Source organism: Paroedura picta, chromosome 4 (genome assembly GCF_049243985.1).
Source record: "Paroedura picta isolate Pp20150507F chromosome 4, Ppicta_v3.0, whole genome shotgun sequence".
NCBI lineage: Eukaryota > Metazoa > Chordata > Lepidosauria > Squamata > Gekkonidae > Paroedura > Paroedura picta.
The window spans coordinates 120,269,915-120,288,716 of NC_135372.1; the positions used below are offsets into that span (position 1 = coordinate 120,269,915).

At 44.3% G+C, this 18,802-nt stretch overlaps 1 protein-coding gene across 2 annotated transcripts in view; it reads left to right on the top strand.

Moving 5' to 3' along the window:
* Positions 1-15,469, top strand: part of PPP1R16B (protein phosphatase 1 regulatory subunit 16B) — a 140,409-nt gene extending 124,940 nt beyond the window's left edge. For both annotated transcript variants that reach the window (XM_077335419.1, XM_077335420.1), the window contains exons 7-11: positions 2,926-3,051; positions 3,143-3,218; positions 4,064-4,193; positions 7,362-7,530; positions 8,322-15,469. In XM_077335419.1, the coding sequence (XP_077191534.1) occupies positions 2,926-3,051; positions 3,143-3,218; positions 4,064-4,193; positions 7,362-7,530; positions 8,322-8,846 (1,026 nt within the window). In that variant the 3' untranslated portion in view covers positions 8,847-15,469. The remainder of the gene's footprint in view (positions 1-2,925; positions 3,052-3,142; positions 3,219-4,063; positions 4,194-7,361; positions 7,531-8,321) is intronic.
* Positions 15,470-18,802: the final 3,333 nt, after the last annotated feature.

The window sequence follows — 18,802 nt, forward strand, 5'->3', positions numbered from 1 at the left end:
CCAGAAATATATTGCCTAGTTGTACAAATAGTATTGACAAGTGAAACTGCAGGTCTTGAAAGTATGACAACCTGGTCCTGTAGAATCATCACCTACTTCAGAGGCTCAGAGCTGCTCAACCACTGTGCCCATCGGGTCTGGAACTTGCCTCACCTATCATCGGAGCTGAGCAAAGGAAGTTCTCCTTGCAGTGGATTTATTAAGAACATAAGAAGAGCTCTACTGGATCAAACCATCTAGTCCAGCATGCTGTTTTACAGTGAGGCCAGCCAGTTGCTGAGGAGGGCCCAACAAACAGATCACAGGGGATAAGGCCGTCCTCTGCTTCCGCCTCTCAGCATGGGGCTTCAGAGGTTTGCAGCCTCTGCACATGTAGGTTCCCTTCAGCCATCATGGCCAGTAGTCAACAATGGACCTCTTCTGTCACCTCTCCTCCATTAATCTGTCCAACTCCGTTTTAAAGTTATCTGTACTAGTGGCCTGACTTGGATAGCCCAGGTTGGCCCAGGCTGACATGATCTTGTCAGATCATGGAAGCAAAGTTGGGTCAGCCCTGGTTAGTACTCAGAATACAGGGTCGTGACATGGAGGCAGGCATTGGCAAGCCACCACCATCACTACCTCCCCTGGGAGCAAATTCCACAGCTTAATTACTGTTTGAGTAAAGAAACATTTACTTTTATCTGTCCTGCACTGATTGCTCATCAACTTCATGGAGTGCCCTTGAGTTCTACTGTTATTGGTGTATTAATAAGCAGCTTTGTAACATTTGGGGCGCTTGGCTTTTCCCTGGGCAGTAGCTTCGCCAGCTATTCGTTTCTTCTGGCTCAGCTTGTTGACATTTGTTCTGGATGTTTGAGGAGCCATCAGATTAGGTTTCTGGCTAGAGTAGCCTGGGGTGTAAAGATGACAGGTGGGTCATTATGTCTTCATTGTATTATTCCACGGTACGCAATAACCCTCTCACAAGTATTTGCTGAAATGATTAAACATGCAACCAGATGGGCAGTTGTATAAGCACAACTTGTATGGTCAGGCTCTAGGGCCCCAGTCTGTGCCTGGATCCCAGAACCAGCCCCACAAGTGTAGACATCATTGTTTCTGCTCTTCTGGTTACTCCCTTATTATTTTGGTATGATAAGTATGGTTCCCATTCTTTCCTCTAAAAGCCCAAGATGGCTTCCAGGGCTAATTCTGACTTTCATAGGTTGATATGGATGGTAAAAGGGATAAAGTAATTGAAGCACTGCCTTCTCCCAAAGTTTTCTTCAAGGTGCACATTAAAGCTCAAACCTTGAATAAAACTTTATTAGGTTTAAAGGTGCCTTTGGATTCAAATTTCTAGTCTGGAGGCCTTCCAAAATGAAGAGACTGTTGCATGGCCATTTCTTAATCATAGGGAGCCCCCTATTGGCTTCATTTAGGAGTTGTTCCTGCCTTGACAGCTCTCCATTAGGGTCTCAATAGTGCGATGTAACCAGAGTGAAAATAGTCATTAGTATTACATATTTAGGAGGCCCACAGAGATTTTTTTGGGAGCATTGTTACTAGGAGCATGAATCATACAGTTTACTGCTGGTTGTTCCATTCTGGGCTTTGGAAGAAGATCAGGACAATCCAAGTTTAGAAAACCACCTGAAGAATCAATAGTCTTGTTGCTAGTCAGATAGGATTGGTGTTGTGAAATGAGTATACACATGCACACATGTTGAACTTGGAACCTGTCTTGACCAGGATGATCCAGGTGAGCTTCATCTCATCAGATCTTGGTAGATAAGCAAGCTTGGCCTTGTTAGTATTTGGATAGGAGACCACCCAAGTGCCTTGGAATGTCTCTTGCCTTGAAAACCTTACAGGGTTGCCATAAGTTGGCTGTGATTTGATAGCTTTCCACCACCACAAAAGGAAGTCATGTTGAGTATGGATAAAATTTCAAGTTGGAGAGGGCAGGGTTCAGTTTTCTAGGCAAGGTTGGCAAAACAACATCAGGTTTAATTTATGGCTGCCATTTTTTTTAATTCAACAGACTCTCTTGGCCACTTCTTAAATTGTTTACTGCATTTTACCAATGACTTTCAGACTTTCTTTTAGTGAAGGGGCATACCTTGTTTGAGCTTCCATTCTCTATAGAAATTATGGTGCAGATATAGATAAAGAAAAATGAAACCAGAGAAAAATATCTGTCCTGTCTTGTAAAATACAATACCTGACATAAGACCTTCCCACTGAACTGGAAGATGTACAGAAGATACTGTCTAGCTGTCACGCACATAGGTGTAAAATGACAAACAACAGCTCCTTTTCACTTCTCACCCCCCCCCCCACACACACACACACACATTTCCAAAAAGGCTTCTGGAGTCTCACTGAAGCAGCCCAACGTAACTCAGCCAGTGATTAGGTGCCTGCACACCAGAGAGATTTCTACGCATCAGAGACAGCTTAGTGTAGTGTTAGGAGCACGAACTTCTAATCTGGTGAGCCAGGTTTGATTCCCCGCTCCCCCACATACAGCCAGCTGGGTGACCTTGGGTTTGTCTCAGCCCTGAGAAAGCTGTTCTGACCGAGCAGTGATATCAGGGCTCTCTCTGCCTCACCCACCTTGCAGGGTGTCTGTTGTGGGGAGAGGAAAGGGAAGGCGACTGTAAGCCACTTTGAGACTCCTTCAGGTAGAGAAAAGTGGCATATAAGAACCAACTCTTCTCCTCCTCCTCTTCCCCACAGAGAAATTAGGTTTTGCCCAGCCCAACCTTGCTCGAAATGCCAGTCCATCTCCATAAGCACCAACCCTTCCTTTACCTTGATTAAAGATTTTGTCTGACTCTCATTGGTGACAGGATCCAAATCGTTATTTGGTCCTCACTGAGCATTCAGCATTACATGAGATACCATTTAAAAGCCATTATGTTTTCTCTCTTGTCATAGTTACATATCGCTTCAGCCAACGGCTACCTTCATGCAGCTGAAATTCTTCTAGACCATGGAGCAAGGCTGGACCTCCAGGACTGGGATAGCTGGGAACCCCTCCATGCTGCCGCCTTCTGGGGACACGTATGTGTTTTCCTGCCAGCCATTTGTATAACCCCTTGCCTCCTGGTTTGTGGGAACAGCTGAGGATGTTGACTTGCCTCCTTCATTCTAGATGCAGATGGCCGAGCTGCTGGTGTCCCACGGTGCAAGCCTGAGTGCCCGGACAGCCATGGATGAAATGCCAATAGGTGAGCAGTCCCCTTTTGTCCTCCCTAAACATGGACAAATCAGTAAGACTCCCTTAGAAAGCACAGGGGGAGTTCAGTATCTCTTGTCTCTTTTTATCCTCTTTCTGGGTTTGGAGTCATTGTTCTCTAAGGTGTGGGGTGGTGGTTAGAGGGTTAGATCTGGAAGACTTGGGCCACTCTGAGTCTAAGCTAGTTCACAGTGGGGTGGTTGTTTTTTGTAAGGATAAAATGGAGGGAGAATGATGCCATGTGCTGCTTTGAGTCCCCATTGGGGAGAGACAGGCAAATGGCATGTAAATATCCAAGTAAGTGAATTAAATTGCACCTGAAATTGGGGAACCTGTGATCAGTCCCCACCTGTGTAATCTTCCTTTAAAAGCCACCACAAAGGCGGAGGGGGGCAGGGGCGACTTTGATCGGGACTGTGTTGCTGGGGAAGGGGTGGGTGGGTTAAGTTTTTGCCCTCATACTGTTTCCCCTGGCTGTTTGTGGTCGTTTGGGGGGGGGCACTTTGCCCCTTTCCAGTGCTGTTTTTTAGAGGGTCAGTTAAATTGATCATCAGTCTGAAGCAATACATAAAGACTGGCCTTTACCTTCTCTCATCCAGGTGTCTTCAGGACATCATAACTTGCATGTAAAGCTGTGCTTTTGTTATTTTGTTATTTCGTGGGCTTTTTTGTACTGCTGATCTCCCAGTAGCACTCAAATTAATTCATGTGATTCCAAATGAAGTGTGGGGAAAAAGGTTTGAATGATGCAAAGACACTTCCCAGGGAAGCTGTTCACTTTAGTGTTTCAGCACACCTGAAAAAAATGGTGGTGGTGGGGGGGTTGTATTCTTTTAGACCTCTGTGAAGAAGAGGAGTTCAAAGTCCTGCTCTTGGAACTGAAGCATAAGCATGACGTCATCATGAAATCTCAGATGAGACACAAGTCCTCTTTGAGCAGGAGGTCATCCAGCACTGGAAGCAGAGGGTGAGTAGCAAAAACGTTGCCATATTTGCAAGATTTCTATTGTCCGGCAAGGCCAAGCTTTGCAGCCTGAGTTTTAGGGAGTTTCCTAACTGGCTGTAGTTTGCTAAGTAAGAGTCCAGAGTGTTTTCTTGGCATTACCTCTACTAAGGAGTAAGGAGTATTTAAGGGCCAACTGCAGGTTGCATTTTACACTTGCTCTCCACAGGGACTTCGAATCAGACATCAGCTGTGAGGTCCCCAAAGAGGACTCAGTTCTTTTTTCTTTTCTTTTCTTTTAGTTTATTTATTAGATCTTTATACCACCCCTTCCCGCAAGCAGGCTTAATACAATACAATAATAAAAACACAGTTGCAAACTAGTCCCATCTCCCCCCGCCCACCTGAACACCCTCTGCTAATTAACCCAGAGTGTAGCATGGAACATTTTTTGGGGGGGGGAGGCAGGGTTGGGGAGGCCTGTTTCTTTCCAGTCTTCCATGGTCTCGGCTATATGCCTGGGGGGAGAGTGCTATTTTGCAGGCCCTGCAGAACTTTTACAGTTCCATCAGGGCCCAGATCTCAACTCATTTCACCAGGTTGGGGCCACAGCCAAACATTCTCATTTGAATTGTAGGATGCAGAGAGAGGAGAAGGAAATGAGCACACGGCTGAACAGTGAAAGGAGACTGTCCAGTGGGAAGCTAGACCTGTTAAGGGCCAGGAAGTTGAGAGGGGATAAAAGGAATCTCCTTGCAGCAGGTCCAGGAGGAAGCAGAGTTGTCAAATCCAGTTGCAAAGAGGGTTTGGCTAGCACAGAGGAGGAGGGTACAGGTGGTTCAACCCCTCTCCTATCATTCTGAGACCTGGGAGTATTTCCCACACTACTCACCATGACAGCAAAAAGTAACATAATCCCAAGAGCGGCCATGAACCATGACAGTATTCAGACTTGGTCATGGTGTGTGTGTGTGGGAGGGGCGAAGATTAAAGAGTTCTGCATCTCAACCTATTCTGGATCTTCACAAGCTGTTCAAAGGAGCACAAGTTTACAAGAACTGAATGAGCACCACCTGGTGGCCACATATGGTTATCAGAATTGATATACTTTAGTACTAGTCATAAGCAAGGATGTGCAAACAAACAAAAAAACCACCAGTATTTATCAGGTTTGGGTGTATTGAAACCCCCCCCAAAAAAAATATTGGTATTTCCTGATAATCCCAAATCCCAATACTAGTATGGTCTTGGGATTTGGTACTATTTGGAATTTCTGAATTTTTCCAGCTCCTTTATAGCCTATGAGTGGTTCTCAACTGCCGCCTCTCCGCAACCCCTACAGCAGGGGCAGTGGTGTGCGCATGCATGTGGAGGTGCACATGCACAGATGCTGCCATCGATCCTGCTGTAGGGGTCGCGGAGCGGAAGCTGCATGGCGCTGGCCTCCTCAAGCTCCGAGGTGAGTTCTGAGGTGGTGCGGAAAGGCTGAATAACCCCTCAAGGGGTCGCAACCCCTGGGTTGAAAACTGCTGGCCTATGGGGACCACCAACCATAGAGGTGCCAAATTTGCAGCATAGCTAGTGGTGCCTCTCCTCAAAAAGCCTCCCAAGTTTCAAACATTGGACCAGGGGGGCAAATTCTATAAGCCCTCAAAGAAGGTGCCCCTATCTTCCATTGTTTCTAATGGGTGGGGACGCATTTCAACTTTAAAAGGAATACAGTGCCTTTAAAATTTAGATGCCTTTTTCAAGCCACAGCAGCAGTGTGAATGAACTCCAAAAGCATCTCAAGGGCTCACAGTCCTTTTAATTGCCCTCTCTTTAAAAGCAGAGAGTTCACTCTGGATGCATTTAAAGGGTCTGTGAGCCATTTAAATTCACTATGACTGTGGCTTTCCAATGGCTCCAAAAATCCCAAATATTTTTGGGCCAGCCACTTTGGATAGCCAAAAAAATAGGGGGGAGGGATATCCAGCTGAATTAATACCTGAAAAATACTGGTCAGTTATTTTGGGAGGCATTTTTTTCAGTTTGGATTAACTGATTGCACATCCCTAATTACAGGGCAGACTGTGACAGGCCTTTTCTGCCAACTTGGGGGATCCACACAGCCTCCTAGGATTTGGCGGGACCAGGTTTGTTTGTAAACCTTCCCCTCAGTTACCAGGTCTTCTTAAGGCAGGGAGTGTCCAGGCTTTGGCTTCGCTGCTGTGTGGTAAGTTTTGTGCTGAGCCAATAGAATACAGAGATCACTGAGGCAGGATTTTAATATCAACAATGAAGACTTGTTTATTTACAGATTGGCTTCAAGGAACAGATCAGCAGCTGGAAGTTACTACCTGAAGAAGTCACAGCTTACAATCAGCAGCACAGGTCTCCTGAATGTTAGAGAAGAAACTTGGCTGAGACACAAAAAAAAATTTAAGCTGGCTGTGGCTTTAGAGTGTAACAAGTGGGACCCACAAGCACCCCAAGGAGGCATATCATTCCCCCTCCCCCTCTATGGCCTCTTTTCCTTTCCTGATGGCAATAAATAAATAAATGAAATAGCTTCTTGCCTTTTCATGCTTCCCTTTCTCCTTCTAGGGTTACCAAATGGGAGGTCTCTTGGAGTCACAATAGATGCCCCAACTATAGAGATCACTTCCCTTTTCAGTTGCCAGCTCCAAATGGGGAAACCTCTAGAGATTTGGGGGTGGAGCCTTGGGTGGGTGGGGTTTGGGGAGGGAGGCAACCTTAGCAGGGTATAATGCCAAATGATCCACCCTACAACATAGCCATTTTCTCTAAGGAAACTGTCAACTGGGTGTGCTTTCCAAAGCTCTGTGGTCCCTCATCTTAATCACTGTTTGTGATTGTAATTGTGGTCTTAATCACTGGGTTAAGACTATAAAGATTTTGAGGGTTATATAAAGCCGAGTCTTCTTCCAGTCTTCAGAAAAGCTTTGCTTGAATGGTCCTACGAAGCTTCCTATTACTATCATGCTAAATCCAGATGATTACCTTTCTTATTTAATAACAAGATCTGAAATTGAGGGAGAGGGATTATACTAATACAGCAGTGATTATGAAACCCTTTAAAGTATCCTGAAGTCTTCACCTTCATGAAAGGAAAGGACCTGTACAAGAAGAACAGCTGCCCCATTTCAATAAAACTGCTTCTCTCTTCTGTTTCGGGCATCTCCTTTTCAGGAAAGTCGTTCGGAGGGCAAGCCTTTCCGACAGAACAAACCTTTACAGAAAAGAGTATGAGAAGGAGGCCATTGTCTGGCAGCAAATAGAATCTTCTGAAGAGCAAAGGAATTCTGGGTACAATAGTGACATCAGGGAAATTTGCTCCAATCAGGAGAACACGGATCCGGTAAGAGACAACATTATCACAACCTCACCATCCATCTACACTAAGCCATTTCAGGAATTGTAAAATCCCCACGGAGGCTGTTTGTCTTATACCCTCAAAACTAGAGTCGGAAGTCCATTATGTCAAATTCCAACATGTGATCAGATACAGCTTAATATCAGTTTACTGTCATTCTAATAATGTTGCTGTCCCCTACTGGGCCATTTGGATATATTTTGTCAAAAATGTAAAAGCATTTACTTAAAAGTAAGACTAAATCCCCCCCTCCCCTGAGAGAGAAAGAAGAAGCTTTTAGAATGGATTGTTTTTAGTTGTAATATTAATTTGTGATTGTAATAATTTATGATTATTACATAATTGTATTATTTTATTGTTATATATTTGTTATAATACACCCTGAGCCTTTGGTGAAGGGCAGGTTATAAATACAATTTTATTATAAATATATTATTGTCATCGAAAAGGAGGGCATTGTCTTTTGCATACCAGTTACAAGTAAGTAGAATAATTTTATTTAAACCTTTTGTGTATAACATTGGGGAGTCATGTTATTTTCAGGGTTGTCTTTGTTTCAGGTAAATACAGTAGAGAAGGGTGTTCTGTGTAAGCTGTTGGCTATGAGTATTTCTGCAAGCCAGAAAATGCAAGAGCCACAGTCATGTGAACATAGTGGGAAGGGGGGAATGGCGTGTTAGAGTGCATGAGAACCAGCAAACAAGGACACAAAATTTCAATCAAATAATGAATGGGTAGCCATTGCTTGACATTCTTATATCCCTTTGCCATTTCAGAACTCTACAATAGATACTCCCACCCTCCTTCCTGAGTTGGCAAGCAAAAGCACGCAATGTGACACGGAAACTCTGCTCCAAAATGGGCTGAGCTTGCCCCCAGCCACTTACCAATATGCTATCCCCAATGGAGATGTTTGGACAATGCATTCTGTCATAGACAACGACACTAGCCAAGGACTGCCCTACGATACCCCAGAGGTCGCAGACGTCCACCAGATCTGGGGGGGCTACAAAGAGAGGAGCCACCAAACCCTCTCTGAGCTGAAACGGCAGAGGGCGGCGGCCAAGCTTCTCAACCACCCTTTCATCAGCACGCACTTTGGCAGCAACATGGCTGGCGGCACAATGGAAAACGGGGGAGAAGCTAAAGAGCACTTGATCAATTCCAGGACTCCTTCGTACACAGCCAATGGGAACTCGGTTTATTACACAGTGTCGAGTGGTGAACCGCCGCTCTTAAAATTTAAAGCTCCCATGGAAGAAATGGAGGAGAAGGTGCATGGGTGCTGCCGGATTTCCTGAACTGAGTTTATTCCAAACCGGAAGAGATGCACTGAGCTGGGCGGGGCATGTTGCATCTACCACTGAGTCTGGGCTGTTAACCACTACTAAGTGGGAGAATCTGGTTGAGTCATCGGAAGCTCAGCTAGATTGTATTACTTTGCTTTAGCAGGTCCATTTTTAAAAAATCAAGCAGCTATAGGCAGCAAAGTGAAGTCCAGGGGAGGAGTCAAGTCCTTATCACATGTGCTAGGCGACCAGAATAGAAGCACTCTGAGCACATTTCATTTCAGATCCCATCCCTGCTTTCTGAACTTCCTGGGCCACCCTTTGGAGACAAATTCTCCCAAGTCAGCTCATCCTTGGTGCACCATTCCCCGGGATGCATAATCCAAACCCAGCACTTTTTAAACAAGCAAACCTAGTTGGCTGCTTAAGGACCCAGTTTGCTTTTGCACACAGAAGACATATGCACTTTAATATGACCAGCCTCAACATTTCACTTTTTAGGTGATAACACATTTGGGACATCTTCCATCCCACAGCCAAGTCTATGAGACATCACTTCCTCAAGCACTCCTTGTATAAAATGAAGAGAGCTGCATTGGTCATCTGTAAGTTACACCCTTTTCATAGGTGGGTCAAATATGGTGAGCTCCTTAGAAGACCAATATGACTAAAATAATAAAAAAAAAATATTGTTCACATGCAACGTTCTCCATTGCATCCAAGTAGCCTGATCAATTCCAGTTTAAATGTTTTATATTCTAACAAAAGGCCTACTACATTTGGATATTCCCCACACTACAACAGGGGAAGGGATATAAGGGAAGGAAAAGCATTATTTCTTACCACACCGACTCTTGTAATATCATTTGAGTTAGCTGATGATACTGTGTCTATTTGAATTGGCTATCAAACATTAAAGTTGGTAGCCATTTTGTTTGGCTAAAGAACCCCTTATTCTACTGTGATCTTGATATCTGCTTCTGACATTTCCCAGTTTTGACTATTCTCAGCTATTTTCCCCCCTCTGGTCAATAATGGTCATCTGTTGGCCATGAGGGTTTGGAAATGCTATGTTTTTTTTCCCTTCAAAAAGGCAGAACTGCATTTTATGAGTGAAGCTGGGCTGCCACCCCAGATGGCATTTCTTCATCAAATTCCTGTGTTGCAATATCATGCATATCTTCTAAAATCAGCAGCAGGGATGGGGAAAATCATAGGTAGGGATGGGGGAAAACTCCCCAGTTGTGATGTCACAATGTGCAACTGTTTTTACAGAGGAGAACCTGATAAAGGGCAGTGTTATGTCTGCTATAGTATCCAGCTTTGCCTAAGTCCAGCAGCTCTTCCCACAGTGCAAAAAAAATTACCTAGCAAATAAGCTTCCTATACATTGAGGAGACAGTTTCCAAGGGCTAGATGCAAACTATGACGTCTCAGAGAATCTGTGCAGTGGAGCCTTTCCCACATTATATTTTTAGTTGATATACTGATGGCTACCGCCTGGCATAGATCTATTAAAACTAACATTTAAAGCGGGACTTAAAAGCCACAGAGGCACCGAATACACAAGGAAACAAAATGTGTAGCCATATGCTTTATATTATCATCCGGTATATGCCACATGACATTGTACATAGGGATGCCAGCCTCCAGGTGGGACCTGGGGATCCCCCAGAACTACAATTCATCTTCACACTACAGAGTTCACTTACCGTGGAGAAAATGGACATTTGGAAGGGTGGTCTCTGTGTAACTGTACCCCCCTGAGGTCCCGGGCCTCCCCAGGTCCCATTCCCAAATCTCCCTGCCTGGATCTGTCAGCCCTACTGCCCCATCCCCTGCCAGTGACCAGGGGGGACTTGGCTGTTACAACCGAATGACTGAAGCATGGCTGAGTGTTTAGGAAAGCAGATGGGGCTTGGCAAAGGGGATAGGATTTGCACGGCTGTCTCACCAGTGAGTATCTTTCGTCTCGTTTAGCGGACATGTAGAGAAAAGGGCCTCTGAATCAGAGCATAAGGTCGAATGGTGACAATGGAGCTTTCAGTTTGTTCTCCACTAGTAGAACATCTCTGCATGCACAATAGTCCCAGTTTGTTCAGGTCCAGATTGGGACAAAGGCAGCACTGAAAATGGAGAACTAATAAGGTGGGCATGTCTTCTAACCGCTCTGACGTTGGATTTCTTTGACAAGTTTGGAGGTTTGGCCATTTAGTCGTACTGTTCAGTTAAATCTATATTTTTGTACAGATGTAAAGCTTACAGAATGTCACATCACTGTTTCTGGTTTCCTGTGCAGTCCTCATTTTCCCATGGCCTAAACAACATGCACTCACACAAAGGCTAAGAGCTGTTTTTGCATGTTCATTTAAGGTGTAGAAATGGGGATCGTGACTGTTGCCATTATGTGCATCTGAAGAGGGAGAGGCCTGTGTGCAGAGAAGAGTCGAGCCAAATCCCTTCCGTGCATCCAGATGAATGTGCAGAGATCCCTAAAGGAAGTTCACACTGGATGTTACTTATGCAAAATAGTTATTGAGGAATGTTTGCTTACTACTAGTACCCCCCCCACCCCAATATCTAATGGCAGAAAGCTAGTGGCTCTCCACACCTTGTATGGCAAACTTCATATTGGATATGCTGAAATTTATTGCTGCATGCAGTGTGAAGTGCCTTTTAGTGGTACATGCTAAAGTTGCAATCCTATGCAGTTATGGTGCCATCCTAACGGTTATGCTGTTCTGAGATCACAAATATCAATGCCTTCCATCCCCCTTCTTCTTCTTCTTCTTCTTCTTCTTCTTCTGGCCATCTAGCTGCATCAAATTCATGGTGACCCTGTAATGTTTTCAAGGCAAGAGATGTTCGGAGGTAGTTTGCCATTGCCTGCCTCTGCTTAGTGACCCTGGTATTCCTTCAAGGTCTCCCATCCAAATACTAACCAGGGCTAACCCTGCTTAACTTCTGAGATCTGATAGATTTGGATATTCAGGCCAAGGCTATCCATGTCAAGGGTCTCAGAAGGTATGATCCTGCTTAGAATGGCACTGTTGCTTGGAAGTTAGTCCTTGGGAACTAAGCAGGACTTAGTCCACAGTAAAATCACATGGACTTCAAGGAATGGTAGAGGACAGGAAGGCCTGGATGATCATTGTCCATGGACCCCCATGGGGTCACGATGGGTCGGACACGACTTCGCACCTAACAACAACAACAACAAAAACACATGAGAGTGAACAAGTTGCTTAATTACTAGCACCTCATCAGTGCTTTACTGAGCTTTGCTCATCACCAACTTCCCCTTGAACTGAAAGGTAAGCTCTCAATGTCAGTCATTGTTGTAGGGGACAGCTGGTTGACTACTTGACTGTAGGATTCTCTTCACACAAACTGATCCCCCCCCCCCCAGTTTTCTTACATTTTTTGCCTGTCCTTGAAAGCAAAGTTTGGTTCTCACTCAAGGAGGGAGGGTGCAGCTAAGTAACATATCCAAGTCATTTTTAAATTTGGTTTCTACAAAGAATGGTAGGAAATGGCAGTTTCCCCCAGAGTTCTCGAAGCAAGTTTTAAAGCTGAAGGTAACCTGTTTGGGACAGGTTACAGACACATTTTACAGACACAGACACAGCCAAGATGCGTGCTGCTTGCTATTTGGGGAGCGGTTGTGGCTCAGAGGTGGAGCATTTGCTTTGCATGCAGAAGGTTCCAATACTTGGCAGGTCCAGTTAAAAGGTCAGGTAGGAGGGTGAGATGGAAGACTTCCATCTGAGTTGCTGCCTGTTAGTGAAGATGGTACTGACCCTGATAAACCAGTGGTTCGACTCAATAGAAATCAGCTTCAGGTGTTCATTTTTGTGCTAGTTAAATCTCTACAGTTTCCCTATTTAGTATCAGTGATATATGGTATTATGTCTTGCTGATCAGGTGGTAAGGAAACAAAATTGATTCGGGATAAACATTTGGGCTCCCAAAGAGTTTGGAAAGGGTTGCGTGATGTTGCTTTACTGTCTTTTTGGAATTTGACACAGCCCTTGAATATCCTTCCTGTATATTCTGAGCATGCATTTATCATGTCCTCTGCTGCAGTTTTCTTCCGTTTTTTTGCTTCAGGTTGGGTCCTGGTGACTGAAATAACTCAGGTGTGATAATTTGTGAATGGGACAGAACTTGGAATTTGTGTGTGACTCTAGGCTTTCAGTACCAAGTATAAGTTGACTAAATGCCTATGGTTCATATAGTGTTTACCCTTGCCCTTTCACCAAAGAGCTCTGGCTACACAGCCCCTCTTTCTCATTCTTATCAGTATTCACCTGTATGTGTTGTATGTGTTGCGTATTTGGGACTGCATGTAGCTCCCACTTTAAATGAGGCTGCTAGTGTCCTACTTGTTCTCTATGCATTTTCTAGAATACTTTGTTTTTCTTGCATGTGATGGAGGAGACTGACTTATCTTCAAGTATTTCCGACATGGAAGTAACCTCCATGTTGCAGAACAAGCAATGCATCACATTGTCTGAAGGTCATCACAGGCAGTTCATTTCACAGCTTCTGGTCACATGGCCCGATGTTGTCATTCAAAAGAGCCTTCAACCCCACACATTGAATCATGTAGAAACACACCCAACCTGCCCCCTCCCCCAGTCCTCATAGATTAGAATTTTAAATCCAGCTGTTGCAAACATGTATGGGAAGCATAACTTGAGAAGCATTCCTTTGACATAATTCTGTATAAGGACACATGAGATCTTCTACAGACCAAATTGAGGTGTGAGCTTCACAAAAACGAGAAGTAGGTGACTGATACAATTCTGAAGGATGTTTCATCTGCTGGTGTATGAAAGTGGCTATGAAGTTGGTCAATTTTCACAACAATTATTTATTTTATTTATTATTAGTAGTACGTTTACTCTGCTTGTCCTCCAAGGTTAGGGTATCATAGACATGGTTCTTCATCAGTTTTCCCTAACAACCCTGTAAGGTAGCCTAGCTGAAAGATTGTGACTGGTCCAATGTCACCCAGTGAATTTCATGGAAGGTGGGGATTTCAGCCAGGTCTCTCCCTCTCACAGGTCCTAGTTAAGCATTCAAACCACTATGTTATTGCTAACATCTTATGACCTTGGCCTGTGAGTCTTAATAGCTGATTATATTTTCAGACAGATGCCAGATTTTAATTGTGTACATGGATTTATTTATTGGATTCCTTGAACCTAAATTCATCCATACTGCTGAGTTTAGGGCCCATACCTAAGAAAGTAGGAGAGCATGTGAGATAATATGCGAGAAGCTGCAACAGGAAGAGTTTCAATAAATGGTACCAAGTATTCCTAAAGACAAAAGGAACTTGATGAGTGTGATCCAGCTCTAGCATCACAGAGCATTTGCATATAGATTCCTATTATTCAGTTGGACTCACTGCATGCCTCTCAGGTTACACAAGGATCGCTCTTGTTCCCCTGTGGTGGGTTTGGATATACGCTTTTTAAGGGCTTTGATAGATGGTAGCTTTTCAGTTCTCCCAGGTAACCTTCAGGCTTGTATTTTGTGTTGGCAAAACTTCCATCCAGACCCTGAACCTCCCAATGGTTTTTGCTCTTTTCAGCACTAAAAAAGACAATGTTTTTTCTTGTAGGGCTGCAATTAGAGATGGGCGATTCGACTCAGATTAGCCCAAAAATACCTGAATCAATCTTGATTCAGCCTATCCAAGTCAAATCACACATCAGTACCATCACTGTCTTCAAGGTCTTTTAACCTTGGCATCTAACTATTTTTGGAGAGAACAAAACAGAAAATGTACACTCAATTGTCCCTACTATAAAGTACAATTAAGGACAGTGTGGCCCACTAGATGTCTACTGGATTCACCTGGATGGCTTTTCTCAAAAAGATCTGCAGAAAAACAACTTGACCTGATCTTTTAGCAAAAATATGCTGTTTATTTCCCCTTACTTTACCTCCATAGTTAGAACTGTGTGAAAGCACAGCAATAACCTGTAATTTACCTGGAATGAGGTTTCAGCCCAACCATGACACTATTTTCTCAAGAGCAATCCCATTAATTTGAATGAAATTCTTCTGGTATAGCAGGACTGCAACTCTGCCGGGTCTTCACTTTTACTCAAAAGCAATATATATTGCAGCCCTTCAAGACAGTAGATATGGCCTTTAAGTTAAGGAAGTACCTCAGCGTTTTACTCACCCCACCCCTTGCCTGGAGAAGAGGGACAGTATAAAATCTATAAAACATATGGTTAAATATTGCATAGACTGAAAAATCTGGATAGCTCTTTGCAATAACTTGACTCCATGGATCTATAGAGATGATACATATATATTAAAAATTGTGTATTTTACAAAAAAAGCAACTACGTACTTGTATATTATACTAGCAGCACTGTGTATAAGAATGTCATTTTGGGGCACACAAAATCTAATATATTAAACTTTTGAAAGAAGGATTATTTGATATTTTATGGAATTTACTTTGTATTGCTATAATATATGTATGAGAAAGAAACAATATATTAAACTGTCTGAGAGTCTGATGCCAAAAGGGTATGTGTGACAGTATTAGTTTCTGTCTTCGGTGTAACAATTTTTAATTTAAACTATTAAATTTCTTTTATTAGCAAGATGGTAGCTGGGTGCTGAGTCTTCATGGTTGAAAAGAATGCAAGGATCTGCACATTTGCAAGTGAGCTGCAGAACAGACTCCTTCCATGGTTTACAATCCGATTCCTTTTCACACCAAATACCTCTGATATAAAGATGATGATGTGGAGGGGCTGTGCCGCTGTTGCAGGGCATCTGCTTGGCATGCAGAAGTTGACAGGTTCTATCCCTGGTACCTCCAGCCCAAAAAGATCAGGTGGTGGGTGATATGAAGAACTTGAGGCGCTGGAGAGCTGGTGCCTGTCTAACTGGATGATATAGAACAGGGGTAGTCAAACTGCGGCCCTCCAGATGTCCATGGACTACAATTCCCAGGAGCCCCTGCCAGCGAATGCTTATGGTGATTTAGAAGCAAGTCTTCAGCAGGGCTTGCTTTCTCCCTAGAATAGCCCTTCTCAACATTTCTATCATTGAGAAGTTCTCCCGAAACATTCTTCAGGCCTTGAGAAACCCCACAAGTGGCACGATCATGCAGAATATGTTTGGCAGCATAGGTGTGTACATGCCCACCTCGGGCCCCTCCCCACCCCTCCAGGCCCCTCATGTGGGGAGGGGGGGTAAACATGATCATATATATTCATATCACCTGACAAATGTTTGACAAACATATAAAAACTAGGGGGAAAGCTCATTTTATTTTACAATAAAATGGGCACTAGGCCCCCCCCCTTGTGGCCCCTGTTCGGGGCAGCGAGAAGAGCAGGGCCCAGCCCCGCCATTCTGGCCACATTGAAAGCCTGGCATCCCTGGCCTCCCTGGCCATGGGCCCAGTTCGTGGGCGGGAAAAGCGCGGCGGGCCTGCTCCTTTCCCTGCGGCCTCCCCCTTCAGTTCCACTGGACCCCATGTAGCCACTTTCTGTGTACCTTCCCTTCACGCTGCACAATGGCTCCTGAAGTCTCTCCCCACCCGATGCCTGTCATTTGTCACATGAAAGAACCACCAGGGTTCTTCAATTTGTAGAGAAGCCAGAACAGGCACTTCTGATCACTGCTAGCAACTTGTGACTAATATAAGAAGAGGCTCAAGCAATCAACTTGCTTTACTGTGTTTATACCTGCCAATAGAACATGGAACTGTAATTTCCAATCAGGAAACACTGAGCAATGCCAAGGAATGCGGCATGTCGGAAGTACCGTTAGCCCTGAAGAACTGATTGCCTTTTAAGGCAAAAGGAAGACAGGAGAGAGGCAGCTAACCGACACCGTACAAAGAGATGGCAAAGCCTCCATGGGTCACTGGCTGTTGCTGAGGCATTGAGGAGCAGAGCAGAGGAGAAGAGGGCAGGAAGAAGCATGAACGACATTTTGTTTGCATTATTTGCAAAGCTGCTTGTTGGGAGTTGGGAGAAAGCCAAGGCGTGCGTTAGTTCCAGGGGCCCATGTGACACACCCTGTGAAAGAAACGTTTAAGCTGCAAAGTAACTTGTTTATTACTCAGCAAGCACGCCTTCACAATCCGGTGGCAAACCATGTACATTACTTATCCCGATCGCACTCCCAGTACGAAGCAAGGTAGAACATTCGGAATTTCCACAAAGCGAATTGTATAGGGGCTGGCTGCCCCAAGCCACAGCTGAGGCCGTGATAAAATCTAAAACAGACTGATGGTTGTCCCACCGTGATCCATCACTGCTGACTGGAGGGGGGATATGGCATTGCCCTGTGGAATTTAGTTTCTGAAATCCAGCACAGTGTGATGATTTCAGCAGGAGTGGAGTAACTTGGGGCCAATTCACATTTAGCCATAAAGTGAAGTTGGGCCAGATAGAACTAAAGGCCAAACTAGACAGTATGCTGTCTGAGTCTGCCATGGGGATACCATTTTAGAGCTTTACAATCAAAATGTCCCATGCTGTTTTAATGTTTGGCCTTAGGAAATACCCTTTTAGTCCAACAGGTACACCTGGAGAGCACAGAGACCAAGTCCTCCCTCAAATGCAGCCTCCTGGAACTGCTATTCAGAGGTTTACTGTCTCTGGACATGAATGTTCCGTTTTCTCATCGTGGCTAATAGCTTTTGATGGGCCTCTTCCCCTGGAATCTGAACCTTACCTCCATTTGAAGTCATCTGTGCCTGGGGCTATAACTACATCCACTGACAATGAATCCCACAATTTCACGCCCGTTACTCTGCCTCTCAGCCTAAAATGGCCATCTAGGGTTGTTGACAGGAACAGATGGAAGATGTGAAAGACACTGACCGAGCTTATTGGCTCAAAGATGTGACCGCAATTAATGAACGAGGGGGAAAAAAGACCGGGTAATGGAAATCAGGCTTGAAATAAAAACAAATGAAAAACCCCAGCAGTTGTATAGGGCAGGCTATCAAACCCACTTGAGAGGAAGGCAGCAGAAACAACAGCTGTCAATTGTCACCATCTGACATAGGTGTGCCTGACAGACATGTGTTGGGGACACCAAACACTCCCTTAAATTGTGTAGCAGATATAAAGTGCAAAGCGTGAATTTGAGCACGCTCTTCTCCTGTGTTGCCTTCATCTGGTTTTCTCTCTGCTTTCCTGCCTGAGGGAGGAGGTGAGAATTTGGGCCCAGCCAAAACCGATCCGAGCATGCCACCTGCTCTAGTAGCTCAACCTCCTTGAGGAATGGCCACCCATGCTCTGAGACCACCGCTAACTTAATAAATGATCTTGTATATTGTGCTCTCTCTTTCTCTCCTTGCCCGTGAGCCTTGGTAAGAAGGCTCATTATGTATGTTAATTGATATTCCAGAAGCCGAGAACAGAAACAGACAAGTCGTACCATGTCGGAGAGGCCCACAGAACAGGGAGTGCAGATAACAACAGCGAGAGCTGGGCCGGGAGGAAAGAAACCATGTGCGGATGCAAGTTTTTGCGTTGAAATCTCACCATCTGCCCTACTACAGAAGCATATGTGAACCCACCCATTCAGAGGTGTAAAAAAGGAGAGGAGTTCAGAGTCCAGCCCCTCTACTGACTCATTCACCACCCCCATCCTGGCTTCAATAGTGGCCTATGCAAAAATTTAACATGAGGCTAACAGTGGCTGTTGCTAGAGTTTAAATATATGAAGAGAGTTGAGCACCAAACTGCTTAAAAGAATAAAATGGTTTTATTGTGAAGAGAAGCAACCTTGTGTAGAAAGAAAATGCTTTCCAAATATTCAAACATCCAAAGTGTCCCAATTGGCTCATTCCTGTTCCTTTGAGCACTCTTCCTTCTTGCTGGTCTCCTGGACAGAATGACTGTAGACAAGTTAGAAAAGTTAGTTAGGTGTCTTCTCTCTCAATATATATATAGTATAGAAGTAGT